Here is a 25,642-nt window from a genome sequence, read left to right as displayed (position 1 = left end):
GGATGGATGTGGATGGAGACACTTTCTTCAGCCCATACTCATTTGGTAACGCATAGTGCCATTATAAAGCTCGGATGCATCAGGATATTTATTAATATTGCTACGATTGTGTTCGTCAGAAAGAAGAAAGTCATATACACCTAGGATGGCTTGAGGGTGAGTAAATCTTGGAGTAATTTTCATTTGAAAGTGAACTAATCCTTTAAGGCCAAGCACACACTAAAAGACAGTCATCACCTTGCGCATTTTAATTCACTAAACAGTCATTTTAGCCACAGTATTTCAGTGCTAAATGCAAAAAAAAACCCAACTCTTTCCCCTCTTTTTTTTTTTTTTTTTTTTTTTTTTTAAGTTGCCAACCAGGGCCATCATTTTTTAAAAAATCATTTTCACAAGACTTTCATGGCCCCCAGAATATTTTGTTGTATGAATATCTGAACATATGAAAAGAAAAAAGCAGAACATTTTATTCTAGCTTCATGCATTCTTTTTTATAAACACTTGAATGTGGCTAAGTTTCTTTTTTTTTTTTCTTTCTTTTTATTTTCATAAAAAAATGAACAAAACAGCTGAGAAAATCATGTTTTTGTCAAAGATTATGTCCGAATCAGATTCAGAACAATGATCCAAACATAGATGGAGTAGAGTCCCTCAACACCCCTAAAGCTTGCACAGTCCTATAGCTCATCAAAAATTCTGTCAATGGCGGGGAAAGAGTTAATGTTGTTTAAATGTTTGTGGTGTTTTTGAAATGCTTTAAGACAAACCATGTGCAAATTCATCAGTCAACACCATTACCGAGTATTTTCTCCTTAAGACTGCAGTGTACCAAAGACGTGGTCTGAAACCTCCCGTTTCCTACCGTCACAAACATGTAACCAACCCCGTCAACGTGTGGGCGGGGCTTTTCTCCACTGACTTTCTATAACGTTCAAAGCATTTCTAAGAATACTGATTTTTAGATAGCAGCTGTCTGACTCTGAAACGGTGAACAGGAAAATAGTTTGTGTAACATTAGCAACACATTATTAGCTGTTTGATAACGCAGTCAAGCCAAAGGCTAATCATATCAATTACCATTATGTGTCCGACATTGTAGAGAGCGGTACATAAAACGCATTACCATTCTGATACATCGACCCTGTATAATTTGCTCTTCCTCTTCTTCTTCTGAATCAGTTTCTGGTTCAAACATATATGGCTGAATTAAACAAATATTTCCACTTGCTTTTGTGTAGCGTTTACTACAGTTGACCGAGTGGATCAGCAGGTCTGAGCTGGTGCAACTGAGTGGAGGCGGGGACTAATTTGCATATTTATGAGTACACCTATACTAAATGAAACAAGGGTGTAGAGTTATATAGAGCTATTTTAGTTCAGAAATGTGTTTAATAGTTTTAGTATTAGTCAATGATAATAAAACTGGTTAATATTAAATAAAGAAGTTATATAATTTAAATTAAATGATAAAATAAGAAGAATTTTTCTTTTGGTCTGTATTGAATGTCCCATTTACACTGACACTTTCTGTAACTGTAACTGAAAGAGATGATATGCAAATGACATCCTGTCCTCGCATTTCAAGCACGTCAGCTTGTTGTACAACTACATGGGGCTGGAAATGAGATGACAAAGATAAACATTTAACACATTCGCCGTAAGAATCCTCATTCATGCTTAGATGCTCTAAATCACTGGTGCTTGACTGGACAGCTGAAACACAAAAATGAGTCTGGTTGTGGAAAACAGGAAAATAAGTGATGTATTCACTCTAAAAAATGCTGGATTGTTTCAACCCATGTTTGGGTCAAATACAGACAAACCCACCCATTGGGTTTAAAAATGTAACAGTTGGGTTTGTCCATATTTGACCCAAACATGGGTGGAAACAACTCAACATTTTTTAGAGTGTATACACATATTTAAGAGAGGTGAAAACTCTTCTAATTTTGCGGTATTTTGACAGTCACTTGGTAGAAGCTCACAAAATTAGCCAGATGCCGACATAGATGGGTTGTGTGACATATCTTCATCCTCAAAAACACTGAATAAAACCACATAAGGTAAAAGAAAATACAATCCAAACTATAGGGTTTGCTTATAACAAGGATAAATATGGGTTGTGTCGACCACAATGTGAGATGAATTATTGGCTGCCAAGAGCATGAAACCATCGAAATTCAATTTTGGTACTCGCCACTTGAAGTAGAATGTAAAATCTGGGTCCTGAAGCAAAACCAGTTGAGAAACATTGATCTTACGTTGGTAAACTGCTGTAATGCACATTCAATTTAGAATGGTCCACTTTAGACATTCTACTAACTGTAAGTAACTTTGCAACTACATGTCAACTTATTCTACTAACCCTAACCCTAACCTAACAGTCTACTAATACTGTAATGAGAGTTAGTTGACATGTACATTAGTTGGAAGGTTAGTAGAATGTCTAAAGTGGAACATCGAAATAAAGTGTAACCGAATAATTTGCATAGTGAAGAACATTCAATCATAACAATCTAACAATCTTCACATTTATCATAACAATTTGTCTTTGAAATAAACTGACTTGTGTTTTATTAAATAACATGTAGTGCCATAAGCTCTCTCAGAGACCTACAGTAAGAGAGGCATTTCGAGCCGTGTGTTCATTCTGTTACTAGTCACCCTAAGGGGGTTTTGAGGGGACGTATCAGTAGTTGAATAAGCAAACATTTAGATTTTAATCAAGGTTTCCACGCAGCTATAGGAAACATCTTTGATCTCTAGCAGATAATCGCTGTTTATGCTGCACCAACATGAAGGAAATGATAGAGAATGAATGAATAATGTCCTCTGTCAAAGTGATGTGAGAAAATAAGCACGTCATCCATTACTGAATGTGGCAGTGGTGATCTGACAATGTCTGAATTCCTCTGGGATGGTGTAATGAAACTACATTTCGATCCTTCATTTAGAGGAGAAGAGACAAAGAAATGTATTTAAAGAGCTACAAGTAAACGTGCTGTCATTATTTATTCTCAAGTCCTTCCAAATTTGTGTGCAGTAATTATTTTGTGTAACACACAGGTAAAATATGTTTGATGTACTGTTTTTTAATATGTACACAGACTGGAAAGTGTTTTATGGTTAAATAAAAAAATATTAGAATATATATATATATATATATAGCAAGTGTGATATTGCCAATAAACAAGATAAAATTGGGTGACTTTAATTTTAGACATAATGTTGCCAGTTAATTTGTTTAGTTTTGCGCTACAAAAAAAGCTCTAAACTAAGTTAATGAAAATGAAAATCTCTGAGCAACACACAATCGTGTTTTGTTCCATAGTGAATCCGTGTTTTTGAACGAATCAGTTGGATAACTGATTCCTTTAATGACTTATGTGTCACTTGTTTTGTTCATGAGTGAATCAGTGTTTTTTTGAACAAATCAGTTAAGTGAATGATTCAGTAAGTCACTGATTATGACAGTCAGTTGTTTCGTTCGTGAATGAATCCATGTTTTGAACAAATTGGTTGATTAAATGAATCAATGACTCACTCATAAAGACAGATGCTGCGTCTGAAATTGAATACTTCCCTACTATATAGTATGTGAAAAACATTACGCCAAAAGAGTAGTATGAGTACATAGTATTTGAAAAACAGTATTGATGACCTACTACTTCCACAGAGATTCTGGAGTTCTCATTCGATGGAGGCTTTACTATCCCATGAGGCCACGGGAGAGGATTTATGAATGGCAGTGAAGCGACGCAACTGATGCTGGTAGTAGATCTGAAACTAATTCATACTAGTACCCACATTCATAGTATATAGAACATACTTTTTAATTAACCTACTCAGTATGCAATTTCGGGCATAGTTAGTAACTTGTCGCCACCTACTTGCATCACTATTTTTGACACTTTTCTCCTTGTTTGTTTCACAGAAAACATTCCAACATGATAATAAATAATGACAGATTTTCATTAGTTCTATGAACTATCCCTTTAAATAAGCTGCAGGCAGCCTTTGGAGCTTCTGCTATTAATATCCTGCTATTTAATCAGTTATTATTTAAAGCAGGGATATTTTTTACAAAGCCAGCAGCACGGCAGGCTGATAAAACTAAGTATGCAGACTTTTCGAGACAAGGATCTAGTTTTACACACATACTTCTGGTCCGGTCTACCTGATCATTTGTATTCAAAGGCCCCAGTGGGCTGTTACAGGAATGAGAATGATGATAAATACAGCAACGCAGCAGGTCCCAAGGGAACGGCCATCATCATCTTGATTTTTATTGGCCTTTCATTCAAGCACCTCCATCTTGCACTCTGCCATGCATTTTTTTTCTTCCAGATAAAGGGCATTCAACCCATCCAGACATCTTCAGACTAAAGAAGACAGGCTTTTTTTTCCAGACAGCTTGTCAACAAACTGATTTGTTTGTGATGCAGATGTTTTTGTGTAGAAACCCAGCTGAATATGTTATGATTTCTGTTAAAGGTGAAGTGTGTTGTGCAAACAGGATAGCAAAAGATCAGAAATCATCTGGAAAAAACACAGTTCAGTTCTGCTTTAACTCTGTGCTAGCAAATATTATTGGTGATATTTGAGTTTTAATGCCACAGAATGTGGATTGCTTGAAGCGACAATGCCGAAGCCCTCTGCTGTAGTTAGCATTGAGCCAATTTTGTTTGTAGGGCACAAATTCAACAACGAACACAATGACTTATCCATTATTGTTCACTTTAGGTATCGATCCGCAAGAGCTACATTAGAGGAGTTCTGTGCCCTATCGAAAGCTAGAACAAACCCTGCTGTTCTGGCTCTGCCTCGACAGCACCAGGCGTCTCCTGAAACATTGATAACTGTTAGCAGACTCTGAGATATTTCACCAGGGATGCTGAGAGAAGTGGGGACCTTGTGGCCCCAATCGTGCTTTACAGCTCAAGTTAACGGTGCGGTAATGAACTTCCCCCATCGCCCCTTCCCCATCCACTCCGCTCCACCTGCCTCACACACGTCAAGTAATGAACTGACGGAACATACATGCATAAAGCCATCACAGTACATCAGCATGCTACAGGAGGGGCCTTTGCCCTCTGCATGCATTAAAGCGGCCTGGCTGGTCAACCATGTTATGGACTGCTTTGACTCTCACAAGTCTATTTGAGGTTTATTGCACACTAAAGGCAGCAACAGAACAAAGCCTAGAAGCCTTTGTCAAAGACGGTAATTGGCATTTATTCTGCTGTGGTTACATTGAAGGCTGCAAAAAATGTCATCCACTGTAGATGTACATGTCCTTGGCAGAGAACAAATTGTGAAATTGTCTTTCAGGATTCTCATCTTGCAATGATTTATTGCATTCCTACAAATTAACATAAAAGTCGATGGCAATAGTGTTTGCAACCCATTTTACTTTTCTAATGTTACATATTTCTACTGAGCCTCTAAAGGGACATGGTGGTGAAAAAAAAATGAGTCAATGCTTTTGCGTTCTCTCACAAATGTTTTGCGTTCCCCAGAGAAACTGCTCGCAAAACTTTTCAAATGCAAAGTTCGCTTGCAAAACCTTTGCGAACGCAAAGTTTCTCAGCAGAGTGCAAAAGTTTTTGCGAGAGAATGCAAAAACATTCACCATGTCCTTTTAGGGGCTCCGTATAATTCTGAGAGAAACAGGATATTCGGTGAGAAAAATCAATTGGATTGTGAAAAGTGGGCATCGCATAATAGTAGGTTGAAAAAGTAAGAGGGTGGAGGATGGAGGTTACCATACTTTTATAAAAGGTTACGAAGAAAGGTTACATTTTTATGTACACCTATAAATTGTATATAATAAGACCAGAAAATGTTTTAAGAATGTAAATATGATTAAAATAATTGGATGGCCAATAAATTGCAATTTAAATGCAAACTCAGTAAAGAGGCTTTAGCACTGAATAGTTCTAGGGACTCAGGAACTAGCAACTAGGATAGTTCCCCGAGAACTAATTTCTCCACCGGGCCATGATCCTGGTTGCATTCGCACCGGGAGTAGGAACTCTGAATCGGCCGACAGCAGCGTCTTTAAGCGCGACATTTACAAACGTTAAAAAGCGGTGGATGGAGGATGCCGTGATCGGAGCTGTGTTTGTTGTGTGTCGTGGGTTTCGTGATAACAGAGATAGAATGTAAATGCATAATTTATGCGACTGAAAGTGCAAAAGGTGGGGCTACGAGACGAAATCTATGACAATCTATGTTTTCCATGTTTCTAGTTCCTATAGAGCTGGTTTAGACCCTACTATGAAGTAGGAGCTAATTTAGTTCCCCCAAAAGGAGTTCCTAGAACTAAAATCGTTCCTAGTTCCTGCATTGAGAACATGGCAAAATCCGGGTACTTCAGCCAATAGTTCTAGGAACTATGAAAAGGTTCCTCCGGTGCGAAAGCCCCTTATCACGTTGTGCACCCTTGAGTAATGTTCAAATATAGTTTTTCATACTTTTTTAGGTTTAACATTTAACAAAAATGGATAGTGAATGAAATGATGTACGCTCACATAAGTAATATCAGTGGTCTAGAAAAAGTTGTTTTATTCTACATATGGGTGGTTGCCCCTCATGGTGGTTGCCATGTTGACATCACATGACCTGCTGAATACTATTATTTGTATCTCTATACCCCCATTTCCCCATTATTGAACACTTTTGGTTGCAGAATTAAGGTAAAAGAAAATACAACCTAAGCTATAGGGTTAGCTTATAACAAAGATAAATATGGTTTGTGTCAGCCACAATGTGAGATGAATTATTGGCTGCCAAGAGCATGAAACCATCGACATTCAATTAACAAATGTGCCTGTGAATAACATATTTTTCTACAATGGCATTGTTAACTGAATTTTGGTGAATCTTTTGGACTATTGCATGGTCAACAAGACATAAAAGTACTTAGTGCACCTCTAAGTAAAAAATAATCAATGAATAGAAATGATGATGACTCCCATATCTTCTCTGAAAAGTCAGTTTAAAGAATCCACATTCATTGAGATTATTAGCGAGCGAAGGGTTTTCTATGCACAAATGCAACAAGATGTGAACAGAAAAGAACATATGTTGTATATTAATGTCAAACCCATTGGAAATTGTGTAATTTAACTGGCATATTCAAAATACATTAAGTAGAGGCATGACTTTAATCTCGAAGACATGAATCATAGAGACAGGAAAAGCCTCAAATGAGTCCTAATTCTTTGATCTTACTTGACACTTTTGATTATATAATTTTGACATAAGGTCATGAGACAGTGTTGACCTTTACAGAGGAAACCACTGCTAAATACACCAGGCCTTGCTCCATTACTAATTTAGATATGCAGTGTCCCACATATGTCAGAATTTCTATGGGTGTTTACATAAAATCCGAGGCTTTAAAATGAGGCTGTTGAAATATTTGGCAGGATCTATTCTAACCAGCATCCTATTACTTAAGGGCTAATGGACTCAAATGAAAGCATCCCTGGTCGCCTACAAAACCTAAATGGATTTTGACGAAGGCTGCAGTTAAATGAAGAACTTCTCAGCGATATTAATGACACTCCTCACATTATAACAGTGGGCGCTTTTGCTGCAAATGCATGCCTACTCTAAGCATTTTTCAGGTCAGTTCGAAATACGCATTGGAAATGTAACATTTAACAGAGGAAAAACTCTGCTGTTGTATTGTATTGCAGAATGCAGAGATAATTCATCACTTTCAAAAGCGTTCACAAGGGAAAAGCGGCATCCAAACAAACTCCACAGTCTGAAATTAGCCAGAAATGAAACGGAGAAGATGAAGAGGTAAAGTGACAAAGCAAAAAGCGCTTAATGGTTAAAGCGAGCCTAGTAATATCAGAGAGGAGACAAGAGGACAATTTTTACAGTAATTAAACAGGAACACAAACAGGCCACAGAAACATATTAGCGAGAGACTAATCATGACAGTTCAATGCGAAGCGATCATTAATAGCAAAGATAAGCTTGTTAGCCTGCCTCGGTCAATATTTATACATGTTTTCCCCGCTAATTGAGCTTTCATTTTGCTTTGGGCCTGCTGAACCAAGCGTGGGACCAGGCCGGTGCTTTTTTGGGAGTAAATCGCAAGAACAGGTTTTGCAAAATGTAAAATTTTATTTTCAAAAATGTAAGCAACAGATTACACAGTTAACTTTCAGCAATTGCAGTCCTAACTTAAACAGTACTCACATTCGGGACTTCAAAATGAAAGACTCACAAACTTACACACTATCTACCTATAATATACAAAAAGAATACAGAATAAATATTAAAATGGCCACAAGAGAAAAGTAAGTTAATCAAAACAATTAGTAGAGAGCAAATGTTGGGAAAGTAGAAACAAGACTCTGTGCCTTAAATACAATGTTTTTTGTTTTTCCTATTACATTTTTTACAAATTGTGCAAGATTTCAGACTAAGGCTCTGGTCTTGACATGACAGCTGTTCGCCTAGCACGCACGCACGCACACACGCGCACACTCACGCACAGACGTCCACGCACACATGCTCCCTGTGCTCTGCGCACTCGGTGGGGTGTAGCAAACGTTACAGGGTAAGAAATGGGCTGTCGGTGCACGGTCTGTGCCTGTGATGGTGGTGAATAGTGTTTTTCAAATCAATATGCACTTCACCCTGATGTGAAAAGCCTCCCAATATGCCTCGAGGAGACATTTTAGAGGAACCGATTTAGAAAACAACCCTCACCTTGCAAATGAAAACATGAACAAAACACCAGAACCATTAAGGCAAGAACAGCTGGAGTGGTATCTGTAACAAAATTTGCGTGTTCGGGTACATGGAAATGCCACACTGAACTTAGCTTAACTGGTTCTCCACTGTCAGTTTAAGTACAAGGTTCTCAAGAGCAACGTTTTAAAATTCAAACATTTGTTTTTAGACTTAGAAAAATGAGATAAGAAAATAACATTGCCAGACAACAGAGACATACCATATGGATCATAAAACTACAGGAAATAATTTAAGTTGCAATTCGAAAACCACACGACAGGACCCGCCCCCTTAAGACCCGCCCACCAGCCCGCCCCAACCCAACCCTAAAAGGAAAAAAGATATCACTTACATTTAAACCAATTTATCCTCTCGTGAAGGTGTATTCCAACAGAGTTAGTCACCCCACATGTTTTGTTTACTTACAGTGAAAGAGAAGTCTGTTGCAGATTAAAGCATTCGTATTTTCAGTTTGGGAAAAACAAGACATCCTTGCAATGCAACTGAGCGAAAAAAGCATCTTCGGGTCTTCTCGTTAGTGCAACTTTTTAGACACAAATTCCAGTGATTCCTTAACAGTTTGATTTCTTTTACACCCTTTCCAGAGTCTTGTAGATATCCAAAGCAAAGGTCAGTCCCTTCTTGATGTATCCATTTTTTCTTTTCTTTCAATTTATTTTTCAATTTTTTTCAATTTTTTTTTTCACTTTTTCTTTTTTCTTTTTTTTTCTTTTTTTTGCGTATTGGGTTTCAAATGGCCTTTCGCATTGGTTGTTTACTAGAACATAAACGTGAGACGTGTCCTCTGTCCGTTCATCATCTTATTCCATTCAGACGGTTCAACTACAGGCCTCGAAAAGGGAGCGAGAGGAAGAGGAGAAGGAGGAGGAGGAGAGAGCTGTACAATTGAACACATCCCTGATCAACCAGGGCATCCAAACATAAACCACATTGGAAAAACGAAAAATGCCACTGAACCTTCATATAACACAGTAGGGTTCCCTCGGTAACCTGGATTTTCTGCAGTAGAGGAGCGTGGTGCTGAAGCATCGCCGGAGCTCCCGGTTGGAGAAGATGCAGATGAAGGGGTTGACACCCGCTTGGGCGAAGCTCATCCACACGGCCGCTGTCAGGTAGCCTCCCGGGATCACTGGGCCTCGGGCGAACACCCTCCAGTAGCAGGCTACCAGGTAGGGTCCCCACAGGCTCAGGAAGAAGAAGGTAATGATGTAGAACATCCTGCTTATCCGCTTTTCAGTCTTAAACTCGTCCAGCACCAGCAGACGCCTGCGGCCCGCCGCATTGCTGTTCTGCCGGATTCCCAGCAGGGTCGGAGGCGTGGGGCCCCGGCCGAAGCCGGCCAGCCAGTTGGCCGCGGCCTGGCCACTCGCCCCCGGGCCATGGAAGGTCCAGTTCTGGCTGACGGCTGGCACGAACTGGACCGGCTTCATCTTTCGGCGGTCGTGGACGAAAAAGATGAGCTTGAGGTAGACAAGCTGGGTGGCCAGGAGGATGAGTGCAAGGAGCAGCATGAAGCCCAACGAGTCATTGGCACGGAAGGAGCGGTGCTGGAAGGTGCACTGGTCCTCCTCGCGGATGAAGGAGTACGTGCCCACGTCCAGCACCGGAGGGAACGCCATGGCTACCGACAGGGTCCACACCATGCATATGACGGCCAGGCATGTCCAGAAGGTCAGCCGCTTAGTGTAAAAGCGGTGGTGGGCGATGGCCAGGTACCGCGTCACGCTAACGCAGAACAGCATGAAGGCAGTGTGGAAACAGGAGAGCACGCCCAAAAAGGCGATCACTTTGCAAGTCAGCGTGCCGTACGTCCAGGCTGAGCCATTCTTGACGGAGGTGAACACGAAGGGGAAGCAGATGGCCGAGCGGAGGATGTCCGAAGCGCAGAGGTCCAGCAGGAAATAGTAGGGCGCTCGATGAAGGCTCTTGTCTTTGACCAGCAGGATGGAGATCAGGAGGTTTCCGACCACGCCGACGCCGATGATGAAACCCAGGGAGGTCAGTTTAAGGAAAGTGGCGAGCGGAGAGACATTCTGCAAGATGTTGTGGTCCCCTGCATGGCTGTAGTTCGCCATAGATGGAGAAGGGATCATAGAGAACGCTTAAAGCTTTAGCCAAGTATCATGATCTGGATGGAGAGTGGAGCAATAGATCCATCTGGTGTGCTTTGAAGCAGGTTCCAGCCTTGTTCTTCGCTGCCTCTCTTCTAAGGCATCCTTTGTTCCTTTGTCTCATCACACCTAAAAGGATCCCTGAAAAACACGATCCACCCATTAGGATTCGCTCACACAAAACAAACTGGGGGGCTTTGCATTGCATCGCTCATTTCTTTTGTCATTGAGATTCTTTTCTCTAATTGCATACAAAATTGCGGCTGCAACGGTATGCCGTCTGAGTCCAGCTCATACAGTTGCTTAATTCAGCACAAGGCATTCGCCGTTGGACACCAACATAAATCCTGGTTAAAATAACAGACCCCCACCCCCAACATCTCCCCTTTTCCAAGGCAAATTAAATAAATAATTGCAAAGAAAGAGAGTGTAGTCGACAAGATGCTCATCACCACGACCAGACATCCGTCTAGAGGCGTATTCATCTGTGGTATAATGGAAAAAGGCTTGGAATCTAATGATTGTTATCAGCTACACCCGAAAGGAACATTTGTCGAAATGCAGCAAGAAAAGCTGTTGATCACACCCAAAGATCCTGCAGAATCTACCCGTGTTCATTCTCTCTGTTTATCATGATACTGTGGAAAATCAATCATGAACCCTTATATGACTGACTGTTTAACGGAATATGAAGAAATGCATCATATTATATTATATATATATTTACAAGTAGATTATTTGTAGCATCCATACAGACGTTCAGTGCAACAACACAATTTAATGCAAGTCATTTGGGGAAAAGCACATGCTTTAGAATTACATTTCTATTTTTTTCTCTCTCTAACCTAGATTTATTTGTTTATTAGTATTGGTATGATGACGAATTCGAGTAAAAAATAAATAAACAAACAATGGATTGCATCTATAAACCGACTCTATACAATAGCCGTCGTTTCTTTCATATAAATGCACGAAGAGCCTTTCCCTATATAATAAAATAATAAACCTTTGTGTCTCCAGTTGCATTTTTACAAAAACATCCACCATTGAACACGTTTCAGTGCGTTGTTTCAAAATAAGCAACAGATACAGGATCATTTGGGTGATTGCGTTTGAATTTAGTACACAAACGGTCTATTTTTCCCTTTGCTTTTTAAAACGGAATGATTTCTGGATGGCTGAGCGTCCATTATAGGCACAGCAATTCCTTCAAATACATGCATGCAAATATCGAGTGCAACAGAGACAACGCTATGAAATATCAATTAAAAACATACCTGTTGATATTCCCCCTTTGTTTCCCTGGCGGTTATTTACATGGCAGCAGTCACTTTGCCGTAAAAAAGGTTTAGTTTTGTTGCCTGCTCTTTTTCCCCCACTGTGATTATACAGTAAACGGTGCGGACGGCGCATGCGCACTGGCGCTATTTGTGATCCCAGCAGCAGCAGCATCATCTGCACTGATGGGTGCAGCAGCATCACGGATCCTTTTTGCCCTTTATCAGTATGAACTATATGCATCGTCGCATGTATTATAATACATGTTTACTGTGTATACTGTATCTGTCAATAGCCTAAATGTCACTATCTATGGAAGATAGAAAATAATGCTGGGCTTTGTATATTTATTATAAAGCCACCTTATATTTAACAAAACTTCATTCTTGTTTATACAGTATATTGTGTCATACACATTTCACTGCTTTTGTACCACTGTGTAACATTTGACAAATGAGTCCTTGAACTTAAACTTAGGGGTATTATTACTTTCATTGTGTATTTGAATATGTTAGAAGGAGCGAGTAGCCTATGTTACATATGGTTCAGCACAGGATACACTTACTCAGCAGCATCAATAATTGACACAGCCTATTGTGTGTGATGCACCTCATTGCCCTGAATAAGAACCAACATGGGTGTCTAGTTCTACTCCATCTTTGGCACTGGACATACAGTGACCCCAAAGGTATTTTTTGAACACTTAATAATAACTTGATAATGTAAGATGGTTGCAAAAACCTTTTACAAGATGGTCTGGCATCTAGTGGCTAAAGTAAGGCGCTGGGTTCCAGCACCTTCATATATATATATACACACATACATACATAATATATATATACACATACATACATACATAATATATATATATATATAGTTTGATATCAATTTAAAACAAACAATTTATTTTTAAATGTTTTGCTTGAAAAGTATGACTGCCATATTTTTTTTATCTAATGCAATGACTTGGATAAATGATTTGCATGTCCAAATACTGTACATTTTGTAACCACTGTATATTTTGGTGTGCATTTTGCAAAGAAAAACACTTATTTCCACAAATAAAATGAAAAAAGAGCTATTCCAGCTTCTTATTTGAGTCACTATAGAGAATGCATACAACTTCAAGCATGGTTTATCAATTTGCAACAGAGTCTTTGAACACAATTGGCACATATTTCATAAAGTTTATTACCTTTAAACAGACAAAGCAAGCAGCATCACCCTCTCTCTCTAAAGCACATTGGTAATAATATTAAATGCTTTATGCAGACAGAGAAAGCATTCAACAATTTTAGGAGCGATGCAGCGTTGAAAATGAAAGTGGATTGTCTTTGCAGTGATTGTAACATGGCAGAAGACCAAGCCCTCCAGAATGTCCAAGTCCATTGGAATGTGTCAGAGAATGATCTTGTTCTCATGCAGTAATAACCTAATGGACTTTTTAACGCTGGTACTGCTGTAGAAGTTTCTCACGTGGTGCACTGGGGCAGGACGGAAGGAACGAATTTCCTAGTGTCATTGATAGGGATAATTCGTCAAGAATAAAACCAACAGCATATATTATCCATATAGGTCCTTCCTCTGCATGCATTTTCAATTCTCTTCAGTATAAATGCACAACAGCCCTTCTGTACTCAGTCACATTTCCGGATGAGGCCTTGGTCAGCAGGTTGGTCATTAAAACTGGCCGTTTCGTGTGCGCGCGTACCAGCCCAAGCACGCGCAGATTCCCACGAGCGTCACGGTGGCGCCCAACAGTAAAGCCACCGCATCTCCGCCGTCAAATGCCTCGGCCGTCTGGACAAGCGTCAGGAGGAAAAGGCAGAGCATCATGTGTGTATTTTGCTCTTTGGGAGCCATGTTGTTGGTCAGTTGTGAGTGAAGCGCTACAGCAATGACGACGGGTCAGGTGATCTCGCTGCATTTCCTGATTTTAGGAACCTTACTATGGGAAAGGTTTGGTTATTAATATTTATAAGCTAGGACGAGCCGTTGGAAAGTAGCGACGCAACGTCAGCGTCACTTAAATAATATATTTTTTTTACAATTGGATGGCAACGTCTGTATGGCGTAATTAATATTCATGAGCTAAGACATGTTGCCATAGTAGGATTCGTAATTTCGCCCCTCATTATGCGTTTCACATGAAATATGTGCAGAATTGTGGACTATGGGGATTTAATAGTCACAGTAAAGTATTTTAAATGTTTATTTGGAGGCTAGATTCCTGCTTGAAATATAGCTGAATATATTTTTTGAACAACCAGTTAATGACCAGCAAAACCAGTAGCTAGCATTCAAAAAGCAGTTTAGTTTGTAGTCAGAAAACCCAGAAGAGAATTAGCATTTTGAGCAGGGAGAAATTCTTATGGGTTTTGGAGAAAAATAGTCTGTGGTTAACATTAATTAAAGAGATTTTTCACTTTTTGTTCCATAACAAAATACACACTAAACCAGTTGCTAAATAAACATTACACCTACTGCAATTGGCTACAAAATTAACATTTTACTATGTGTAATTAATGTTGTATGACAAGACGTGAAAGTAATGTTAACAATGGACCTTATTTTGCTCATAAACCGAAAAAAACGGCATCTGTAAGAAATTCGCAAGGGAATCAATGGCAAGTTATGGCTTTGAGTTTGATTGATGTCATGACTAAACAGCTTTAACCAGGTTTAACCAAAAGAAAAGACATTAGTCTATTTCATAGCTTAATTAACTAACACGGGCCAAGAAAATTACATAACTCTTTGTTATGTAATAAGGTAATTAGCTTTTGACTGGATTTTGAATTAAATAATGAGCTTCTTTGGAAATGGACATTGGATCTAAATGGCTCCTATGAGGAGGGCCTTGAAAAAAACAAATTGGCATATGAAATTCAGATAAAAGTATCACAGATTATACATAAATGCTTAATGTGACACCATTGATGCAGACCCAGAACCAAAGATAAATTGCCCATGGGTGTGTTTTAGGCTGGTTAAATTGAGAACTGAACCTTTTCATGGTAGATATCAAAAGACATGTGTGATGCAACCCACTTAAACCAGAACAACTCGCCTATATGTGCATATTCACATAGTTTATGAAACCAAATAATATTTTAATTGAAAGACAAAGGGGCCTGAGAAGAACATTCCCAGCAAGAAAATCTTGAACACAATGCTGGTTTAACATGAGTGATTAAAGCATAATTTAAGAAGTTACATTTCTGAACTTTGTTAAACTAACCAAAAGAAATCAGATGTAAATATCACCAGACATCGTTTCATAACAGCGGAGCTAGAATTTTTTAAAATTTCCTGCTAGAGCATGAAAACATTTCCATCAAAGATTTCACACTGTGCTGATTAAAATAAAATGAAACTGAGATTTTTTTTGTTTGCTCAGAGACTTGGGTTTAGGTTCTGTGAATTTCGAAAAGGTTTCAGCTTGGAGAGACAGCTAGTTTTCGGTTGATTTTGAGCCCCCCTGCTATTAAGTAGTTAAAAACATGTCAGTGGACGTAACCAGAACAATAATATCTCATTACAGGAAGTTTGTCTTTCGTGTTCATGTTGAGTTAATTTGGTGTTTGTGTTATTTCTGACAACCCTTGTTGTAGGTGTGTGTGCTAGTGGTTTTTAGAAACCACTTGAGAACATTATTTTTTATCACACTGACAGCAGGTGAGAGACTGAAGAGTAGCTAAGATAAAAATTAAGATAAATTATCAAGCCATCAAATGGCCTCAGTAATAATTCATTTTGATTGGTAGGTCTCCCTTGACAGTTTATAGTCGTATATATAAAGAGCGTCACTCCATGTCAAATTACTGTCTACCTTTGTGTACTTAATGCCATGAATGATAGCTTTTGTTTTTCATTCCAAATATGTCTGAAAATGACATCTCTCAGGGATCTTGCCAGCTCTGACTGCGGCTCTGTCCAGTTGGATGGAAAAAAACAAATCTGCTTCATTCTTCTGTGTTTCCACTACCGATGTTTCTTTTTACCCCATGCCACAGATTAATTGGCGTATGTCATGGTGGGGTCTTAGCACTTTTGCTTCTCGCTATCTGCGTGCCGTGCAGATCTATGCCATTTAATTAGAGCACACCTGCCAAACTAAAAAGTATTGACCTTGTAAGCCTGCCATGGTGCTTGTACGACCTTGTCTTCCTCCCACCAACCTGTTTCCCTTCCCTCCCACATGCTGGTTCAGAGATTATCACCTGGTTTGAAATGCGAGCTCTGCTAAAGCGTTCATTTGGATGCAGGACACATACGACAGGAGATGAATGGCACTGTCCTGACCCGCTAGAAAAACATTTTTTCTAATTTTTTCAATATTTGGCGATTCGAGCGCTGATCGATGACCAGGGCCCCTACATGCTGCTCAAAGCCGGGTGGGATGGTAGGGTTATGGAGAACTCGATGATAAAGACATGTGGGTGGTATATGAGAAGCTGGAGAACAGCATCCAAAACACAACTTGTATATGCTGGCGACTAGCAATACTGGTCTTTTTTTAGCTGACTTAGTAGGTGTTGACAGTATGACCAATGGCAGTATGATCTTATATCACTGTACAAGATAATTTTTTTGCCATTATATACTGCAATATACAGGTGCTGGTCATATAATTAGAATATCATCAAAAAGTTGATTTATTTCACTAATTCCATTCAAAAAGTGAAACTTGTATATTATATTCATTCATTACACACAGACTGATATATTTCAAATGTTTATTTCTTTTCATTTTGATGATTATAACTGACAACTAAGGAAAATCCCAAATTCAGTATCTCAGAAAATTAGAATATTGTGAAAAGGTTCAATATTGAAGACACCTGGTGCTACACTCTAATCAGCTAATTAACTCAAAACACCTGCAAAGGCCTTTAAATGGTCTCTCAGTCTAGTTCTGTAGGCTACACAATCATGGGGAAGACTGCTGACTTGACAGTTGTCCAAAAGACGACCATTGACACCTTGCACAAGGAGGGCAAGACACAAAAGGTCATTGCAAAAGAGGCTGGCTGTTCACAGAGCTCTGCGTCCAAGCACATTAATAGAGAGGCGAAGGGAAGGAAAAGATGTGGTAGAAAAAAGTGTACAAGCAATAGGGATAACCGCACCCTGGAGAGGATTGTGAAACAAAACCCATTCAAAAATGTGGGGGAGATTCACAAAGAGTGGACTGCAGCTGGAGTCAGTGCTTCAAGAACCACTACGCACAGACGTATGAAAGACATAGGTTTCAGCTGTCGCATTCCTTGTGTCAAGCCACTCTTGAACAACAGACAGCGTCAGAAGCGTCTCGCCTGGGCTAAAGACAAAAAGGACTGGACTGCTGCTGAGTGGTCCAAAGTTATGTTCTCTGATGAAAGTAAATTTTGCATTTCCTTTGGAAATCAGGGTCCCAGAGTCTGGAGGAAGAGAGGAGAGGCACACAATCCACATTGCTTGAGGTCCAGTGTAAAGTTTCCACAGTCAGTGATGGTTTGGGGTGCCATGTCATCTGCTGGTGTTGGTCCACTGTGTTTTCTGAGGTCCAAGGTCAACGCAGCCGTATACCAGGAAGTTTTAGAGCACTTAATGCTTCCTGCTGCTGACCAACTTTATGGAGATGCAGATTTCATTTTCCAACAGGACTTGGCTCTTGCACACAGTGCCAAAGCTACCAGTACCTGGTTTAAGGACCATGGTATCCCTGTTCTTAATTGGCCAGCAAACTCACCTGACCTTAACCCCATAGAAAATCTATGGGGTATTGTGAAGAGGAAGATGCGATATGCCAGACCCAACAATGCAGAAGAGCTGAAGGCCACTATCAGAGCAACCTGGGCTCTTATAACACCTGAGCAGTGCCACAGACTGATCGACTCCATGCCACGCCGCATTGCTGCAGTAATTCAGGCAAAAGGAGCCCCAACTAAGTATTGAGTGCTGTACATGCTCATACTTTTCATGTTCATACTTTTCAGTTGGCCAAGATTTCTAAAAATCCTTTCTTTGTATTGGTCTTAAGTAATATTCTAATTTTCTGAGATACTGAATTTGGGATTTTCCTTAGTTGTCAGTTATAATCATCAAAATTAAAAGAAATAAACATTTGAAATATATCTATCTGTGTGTAATGAATGAATATAATATACAAGTTTCACTTTTTGAATGGAATTAGTGAAATAAATCAACTTTTTGATGATATTCTAATTATATGACCAGCACCTGTATATAAAAATATAAAAATCTATATTAAAAAATCCAATTCTTATATCGTGATATAAGGTCATTCACATTTATATATTTAGATACATTATTTATTGATGTTTACAATAGTGGCCAAAAAGGATTTGTTTTTAATGAACCTACAAATTTGATTAAACCATTAAAATATGAGGAAAATATTTAATATTTTTTAAATATTTTAAATATGAGGGAAGAACAAAACACTAAATTTGGTTATCTGACAAAATTATTTGGCAAAAAAAAAGGCAAACTACAGCTACAGGTTTTATTTTATGCAAAAAGTGAAAAAAAAAAAAAAAAAAAAAAGGCATAGAAAATGTATAGAAAAACAGAAAGCTCACAGGAAAAAGCATACATTTAATCAGTTATTAATATTTTGTTGGTTCTCGCTTGTTTTTGCATGTGTTCATAATTTCTTTGTATGACAGCCTGGGCAAAAATTGTCCGTACAATTTTGCATGTTTCATTGCGTTATCATAAATAAAACAATTGACTCCAAGGACAACTACGCAATATGCTTACAAAATCTTTAAATATTATTTAAATATAATGTGTATATTTATATATGCATTTTATTGCCCTTTTTTGAATAATCCAGTATTTTTTTTCTTTGGGTTATTTTCTTTTTTATGTATTTTTGACTTTGACGAATGCAAACCAGAAGGTAAAATTACTTATAATATGCAAAGTTTCATATTATGTAACATTTGAGAAACGAATATTATAACATTGATGGTCATTTGCACCCTAAATTCTGATTGGATGAGCCACATTTACCAACATGTATACCAACATTTAGTCTGACACATAGGTATAATTAGTTTCATATATTTGGTTAGTTGTATTTCAGTTCTAGGATATGTTTACACAACAACGATGTACTAAAAATGCAAAAGTTTTTCCTTTGCGTTTTTTTGCGTACAGACGACAACGTTGTCAAAATGATCCCCATTTACACAGATCTGCAAAAACGACTAAAATGCTGTATTATGCATGCCTGGCCAGTAGTTGGCGATGTCACGTTGTAATGCTCATAACGTCACCATTTTCACAAATTTGCCTTTTTGTAGTTTACATGGAGACGATAACGGTATTGTTTTCAAAAACGTACACTTTGAAACCGTTTTCAAATGTTTGCGTTTTCAGGCCCCCAAACCGCCGTTGTCATGTAAATGAATGGCAAAAATGCATAACAAGTTTTTAGTTTTTAGTTGAAAATGGCGCTGTGTAAACAGCTCCTTAGTAAACCTACGTTTTTCCACCGACACAACAGACCAAAGCACCTGTACTGGAATAGAACAAAACACTCTCTCTTGATTAATTGTGCACTGAAATAGGTTTCTTAGTAGAGATAAGAAAAAGACAGACTTGGAAACGATGGGAGTCTTTGTACAGAGTCTTTGGTACATCCATAATGAATTCCTTTGAGGAGACATGACGAATGGATTGTCCTGTGGCTTTTGTGCTAATGTTCTGGATGTTAAATACTTAACAGAGCTCAGATGCTGGCAGAGACGAAGGGCGACTGGTCTCATGACTCATGGCCGGACAACTGAAAGAGGGACACTTCAAGAGGGAAATGACTTCAAGGTAAGTTTCTCCCACAAAGCATCTTGATGTGTTCTCCATAATTATCTGCATGATTATATTTTATGGTGAATATGCTAAGCAGATAGTGTTTGCACTCAAAATCTGAGAGTTGTGGGCCAATAATCAAGAAATCAATTAATATCAGAGTCGTTTGATTGCCTTTTTATCCAGTTATACCTCTGGGTTTCATTTCTTTTTTTCCATATTGCTCCATCTCAAAGTGAAGGAAGCTCACTGCCCTAGTTCCAATCTGGTGCGCTGTCAAATCTTAATGGATTTTATGATCAATGGTTTTGAGACCAAACCGCTTTATTTTCTTGTTTTGTTTGTGTTCTGTCTGGTGTTTTTTCTTTCTTTCTTTCTTTTACAAAGATAAATTACACAAGCGATTGTGCTCCTTTTCTTCCACCGCTTCTGAATTCACCCCAAAACCAAAATCCAAAACCATTTCATGGGCCAGTGCCTGGGTGGTTACGGCGGGACATTTTGCCTCTCAAAGGACTAACCTTACATCTTCATTTTCTATATATATATATATATATATACACACACACATATGCTTTGTATTGTACTGTACAGTATATCAATGCAAATTTAATGTAATTTCTAAGTATCCTACAGTAAGTATAAGTATATAAAAATAAAGTTAAACATTCTTTATTTGCATTGATAGTTCCATGAAGAACCTTTAACATCCATAAAACCTTTCCTTGCACAGAAGGTTCTTTATAGTGGATATAGTATGTTCTTCACACAGAAAAGAAACTGGTTATTTTAAGAACTGTTCACAGAAAGGTTCTTTGGTGAATCAAAAATGGTTCTTCTTTGCCATTCGCTGCGATAACCCCCTTTTGGAACCTTTATTTTGTACTCAAAATTATGTCAACACCACTTTATCTGCATTTTTTTCCCCACAGAAGCCATGCACTTTCTCCTTATTTGGAAACTTAATCTATATGTCAGAATGGCTTTACATGCAGATTATCCAGATTATTTCTGAATACCATATTTCTAGCAGCGCTAGAAAACTGTTTGTTTAAGCGTTTTTCATTGGTTATCGAGTAGGATGAAACAAAATACTTTTTTATGTCATGAAATTCCAAGAACATTTGTTCTCAGACATATGGAGAGTATAGGGAACGATTAGGCCCGTGATTTTCACATTTTTTTTGATGCCACGGATCCCAAATATGGTAATCCTTTAGCGAGGGACCCCACCTATGGTTATGGCAGCAAAATATTTTTTTTATTTATAAAGACTCATTTATACTGTGGAAAAGTATTAAACATATGTAGAAAATATAAAGTTGACACTAAGTCCATTAAGAGTACTGTTAGACCTGTAGCATAAAATGTAATATATAATATAATACCGTAGAGAGAAAAATAATTGTGATTAATCTCACGATTTTAGACCAGTCTTTAGTATTTATTTCACTATTTTCACATTATTTACAATTATACATTATTAAAGACTTTTTTTATTATACAATATTTTTTGGTTATATTTTAACACTATTTTTGTATGAACTTTTCCAAAAAGATCCTAGTATCCCCTGCAGCCCCTTGAAAGTCGTTGGCCCCAGTTTGAAAACCTCTGAGTTATTAAGCCAGAGTTCCACCTCAAAACAAATGCTAAACACACTTATGACTTAACTGGAGGTCATGTTTATCATTTCTAGGCTCTACTTATTGTCTTTTTACAGATTGCTTTGTGCATTTGTCCCCTGGTTGGTTGTTAGAATTATTATTAGAAACTACCAATGGGGTCCAAAATAGATGTCTCCAATCCCACAGGACCCGACGCAATACAGTGTGGCGCGGGACGAGTTTTGAATTGCTGAGCGTGGATGCGGGAGGGAAGATACTGATATGTGCGCAGGAAGCGTGAGAAAGAAATGACTCGTGGGCTCCCGCAAAATATAATTATCTAATAATAACAGCATGCAGAAGTCTGTCACTGGAAGTCTGAAGTGTTGTGTGTGTGGAAATTTGAAAAAATTGCCTATAGACACTGGAACAAGACAGAATCTAACTGGACCGGAACTGAAAATTCCATGTAGACCTCTTCCTACGCACGTCCTGATTTTGCCGGGTTAGACGCGTTCCTGGATCAACATATTTTGTTGATCCTGGAACAACATTCATGTCTGAAAATTTAATCCCAACTATATCCCTACCCCTATACCTAACTCTACCAATAAGTTATCCCAAAATCAGAGGGAAATGATAGGTGAATAACACTGATGTAGAAGCACCTAACCCTTGTTGTAAGCCTAAACTTGACACAAACTGTAAACTTTCCCTCAAATCTGATTGTTTGATTGGAATGTTGTTTCAGGATCAACAAAGATGTTGATCCAGGAACATGTTGCACTTGGTAAAATCAGGTTCTGCTCTTGCTACAGGCTTTTGCAGGAGGGAGCGGGATAAAACATAACATATTTTTGGCGGGACCGAACGGGAACGGTACAGAATCTTGTGGGAGCAGGCAGGAGAGGGATTGAAAAATTTCCAGGTTTAAATGCAAGATTTTCAATGTGGACTCAGTCTTTTGCACCCCGCTGTAAAGGCTTTAAAACAGCTTTTTGGCTCTCTAACTAATGCCCACAAACAAAATATAGTGCTATGCACAAATTGCTTGATAAAATGAGAAAGTAAAAACAGTCATCAAATTGTTAGCATAAACGCTTTCCTCATGGAGTGATTGCATGGGGTGTATTTCTGCTCAGAGGATTTTTTTCATGGTAGAGAGACGGCAACATTTCAATGGTTTCACTGTTTCCATGGTGATGCAGACTTCAGCCTCGCTTTCGCTGTTGTCATGAAGCTCTCTGCCCTCGCTCGGGGTTCACAGTCCACATGAAAGCATCAGAAGAGGATTCTTGGCTGTTTCGAAGAGGGATGTCAACAGACTAATAATTGGGCCATCACGCCCTCGGTGAACGCACGCTGACTGTTTCCTCAAAGCAGATTTCATCAACAATTCTCTTTGTCAAAGGTTTTTGCCACAGTAACAGTTGTAAACTGTCAACATTTTTTGTTAGATGACAACACTTCTTGTGGTCCCTTCTGATGGTAGTATCACTGATTTTCGTTTGGCCAATCTATTTAATAATTTTAGCTTTATTAAACCTTTTCTAGACTGTGCACAATTGAAATGGATTTAGTCAATCTTTCTAGATTTCTGGCATGTAGAAGGTGTAAACAGTGAGCTATGGCAGTTCTGCCATGTCAATCAGTATGCTTGCTTTCTGTCCGCTGTAAATGTCAATAAACAATCATTGTTCAATGTGAGACATCATTTTCTCTGATTTCCTGTTTGTTTATGCTATCTCTGGGTGTCGTTTAAAAGTGTAAACGCACCATATTTATGGTGCTTAGATGTGTTCCTGTAGCTCAAATAGTAGCACTAGCAACACAGTTTGGTTTGATTCCTAGTGCAAGCTATTAAGAGCTGTGCATGCAAACCTCACTCCCTTGGCCTCAAGAGGCATGCTAGCAACTGATGCTAGAGACTGCGGTCTTTAGCGTCCTTGTTAGTGCGCCCGCCTCTCATGCCAGAGACGCCGGTTTGAATCCTGCTCGGAGCGGGTTGGATAGGACCAGTTACATTTGGTGCCGTGACCCGGATGGGAGTGAGGTTTAGGGGGGTGAGTGTAATGTAAGCAAACTAGTAAGAGCTGTGTGTGTAAACCTCACTCCCCTGGCCTCAAGAGGCACGCTAGAGGCTGTGGTCTTTAGTGTCCTTGTTAGCGGGCCCATCTCCCATGCCAGAGACACGGGTTTGACCGTGAGTGTAACATAAGCAAACTAGTAAGAGCTGTGTGTGTAAACCTCACTCCCTTGGCCTCAAGAGGCACGCTAGAGGCTGTGGTCTTTAGCGTCCTTGTTAGCGGGCCCATCTCCTATGCCAGAGACACCGGTTTGACCGGTTAAACCAAGGAATCCATGAACTAATAAAATGCATGCCTTGAATGCAATGTGACCTCTATTTCTGCTATCTTAATCCAGTCTAAGCTGGTTTGCTGGTCTGTTGACTGGTTTTAGACAGATTTTTGGCATTTTGTAGCTCAGAAAACAGGTAAAACTGCAGAAAATCACCTTGACCAGGGTGGGAGACCATCTTAAACCAACTAAAACTTGCAAACTGCTATCTTAAACTAGTCTAATCTTGTTTGCTGGTCTTCCAGGCTGCTCTGTTGACTGGTTTTAGAGAAATGTTGGCACTTTGTAGCTTGAAAACTAACTAAAACAGTTGAAAACCAGCTTGACCAGGCTAAGAGACTGTCTTAGGCTGGTTTAAATGTTCCTCCCACAGGTATGTACTGTAGAAACCAATCTAGATTTGCATCTTTAACCATAATCAACTGTTATGCCCATCATGGTGCTTAACCAGAGTGCATTTCCATGCTGGTATAGGCTAGTAATGTTAGTTAGACCAGCCTTCACCAGGAGATGAAGTTGATCAACAATTGCTGTTCTGATTTGAACAAGATATTCTGTTGGTTTAGCAGGCAGGCAGGGAGCAATGCATGCTGGGGATGCAACATATGCTGGTGATTTTTCACTGGTCTTTTCTGTAGGGGTTGTGTTGGCTCTGTCGAAAGTGGCAGCAAGCCCACAGTTACAAATGCGTTGTCCATCATAATCGCAGCACCATCCCAGAATTCCCTCCGCGGCCCTGTCCACAGGACCTCTGCTGCTTTCCTTCCATGAATCATGTCCAAGTGCGTGGTAAACAACCTATTAAGTGACCTATTTGTCCGTGGCCAGTTCTGCTAGCTCACTCACGGCAATTACTTTGGCTGAACGTCTGCGGCAGAGCACTTCAGAATGCTTCGCTTTCAAATCGATGGCCGCCCCCCCTTCCCTCTTCGAGAAATGCACAGGCACTCTACTGTAATATTAAGATTATGTGGAGTGTTCCAAGACTGTACTGTGAATGTATAGCAGGTTCATTGGCTTTGGTTCAAATAGCAAAATCCATTTCACTTGGCTACATGTGGTTTTGATCGGTAAACTCCATCAGGGTTTGACGTCTACATTCGAGATATGGCATGGAGTCCGTAGCTGGCATTATTTTAGATGAAGTTTGACGGATACTGATGCTTACAGGTCAGGTGTCACATGGTGGAAGGATCTCACAGATGCACAGAGAGCTGCGCAACCGCACGCATGTCGGTTCCATTTAGTTATGAAGTTCGTAGTTGTACATTTCCTGCAATTGAGCCGTCAGCGCCTGTCAATCAGGTGAAATGAACGACACTGCTGATTGCACTGTTGGTAATTACAGAGTGCAGCGAAAGCGCTGCTGTGTCAGAGAAGTGGGTTATTTTTAAGCATGCATTTCTCCTGTATTTCAGGAAAGACTTACAGGTAAAGATGTCTCAGTGTACTTAGGCAATCATCATCCTTTGCAAAAGCAAAAACCTTAATTGGGGGACAAAAGTCAATGGTCAAAAATACACTGTTTGTTTTTGTCAGGCAGGATAGTTTCAAAGCAAACTACTCCAATCTTTCTTCTGTGTGTGAAACTTAGGCTCATTGTGCCCATCTATATCAATTTGCAATGCTTTTAGAGACCTTGTGAAATCAAAAATTGTTTAGTTTATTGGGTTTTATTCATTATGTTA

General features: G+C 39.1%; 2 protein-coding genes across 2 annotated transcripts; both read right to left on the bottom strand.

The window, feature by feature from the left end:
• Positions 1-8,121: 8,121 nt before the first annotated feature.
• On the bottom strand, positions 8,122-12,335 carry gpr85 (G protein-coupled receptor 85). The gene is made up of 2 exons (XM_051892124.1): positions 12,170-12,335; positions 8,122-11,033 (listed from the first exon to the last, which is right to left on the bottom strand). Exon 2 carries the CDS (start codon positions 10,872-10,874, stop codon positions 9,741-9,743), a length of 1,134 nt encoding a protein of 377 aa, XP_051748084.1. The 5' UTR covers positions 10,875-11,033; positions 12,170-12,335; the 3' UTR covers positions 8,122-9,740.
• Positions 12,336-13,343: 1,008 nt separating this feature from the next.
• Positions 13,344-14,098, bottom strand: LOC127511349 (small integral membrane protein 30-like). The gene has a single exon (XM_051892126.1). It carries the CDS (start codon positions 14,031-14,033, stop codon positions 13,851-13,853), a length of 183 nt encoding a protein of 60 aa, XP_051748086.1. The 5' UTR covers positions 14,034-14,098; the 3' UTR covers positions 13,344-13,850.
• Between the last annotated feature and the right edge of the window lie 11,544 nt (positions 14,099-25,642).

Source organism: Ctenopharyngodon idella, chromosome 4, assembly GCF_019924925.1.
Source record: "Ctenopharyngodon idella isolate HZGC_01 chromosome 4, HZGC01, whole genome shotgun sequence".
Taxonomy (NCBI): Eukaryota; Metazoa; Chordata; class Actinopteri; order Cypriniformes; family Xenocyprididae; genus Ctenopharyngodon; species Ctenopharyngodon idella.
The sequence above is the reverse complement of the archived record's forward strand: the minus strand, read 5'-3'. Positions and strand labels throughout refer to the sequence as shown.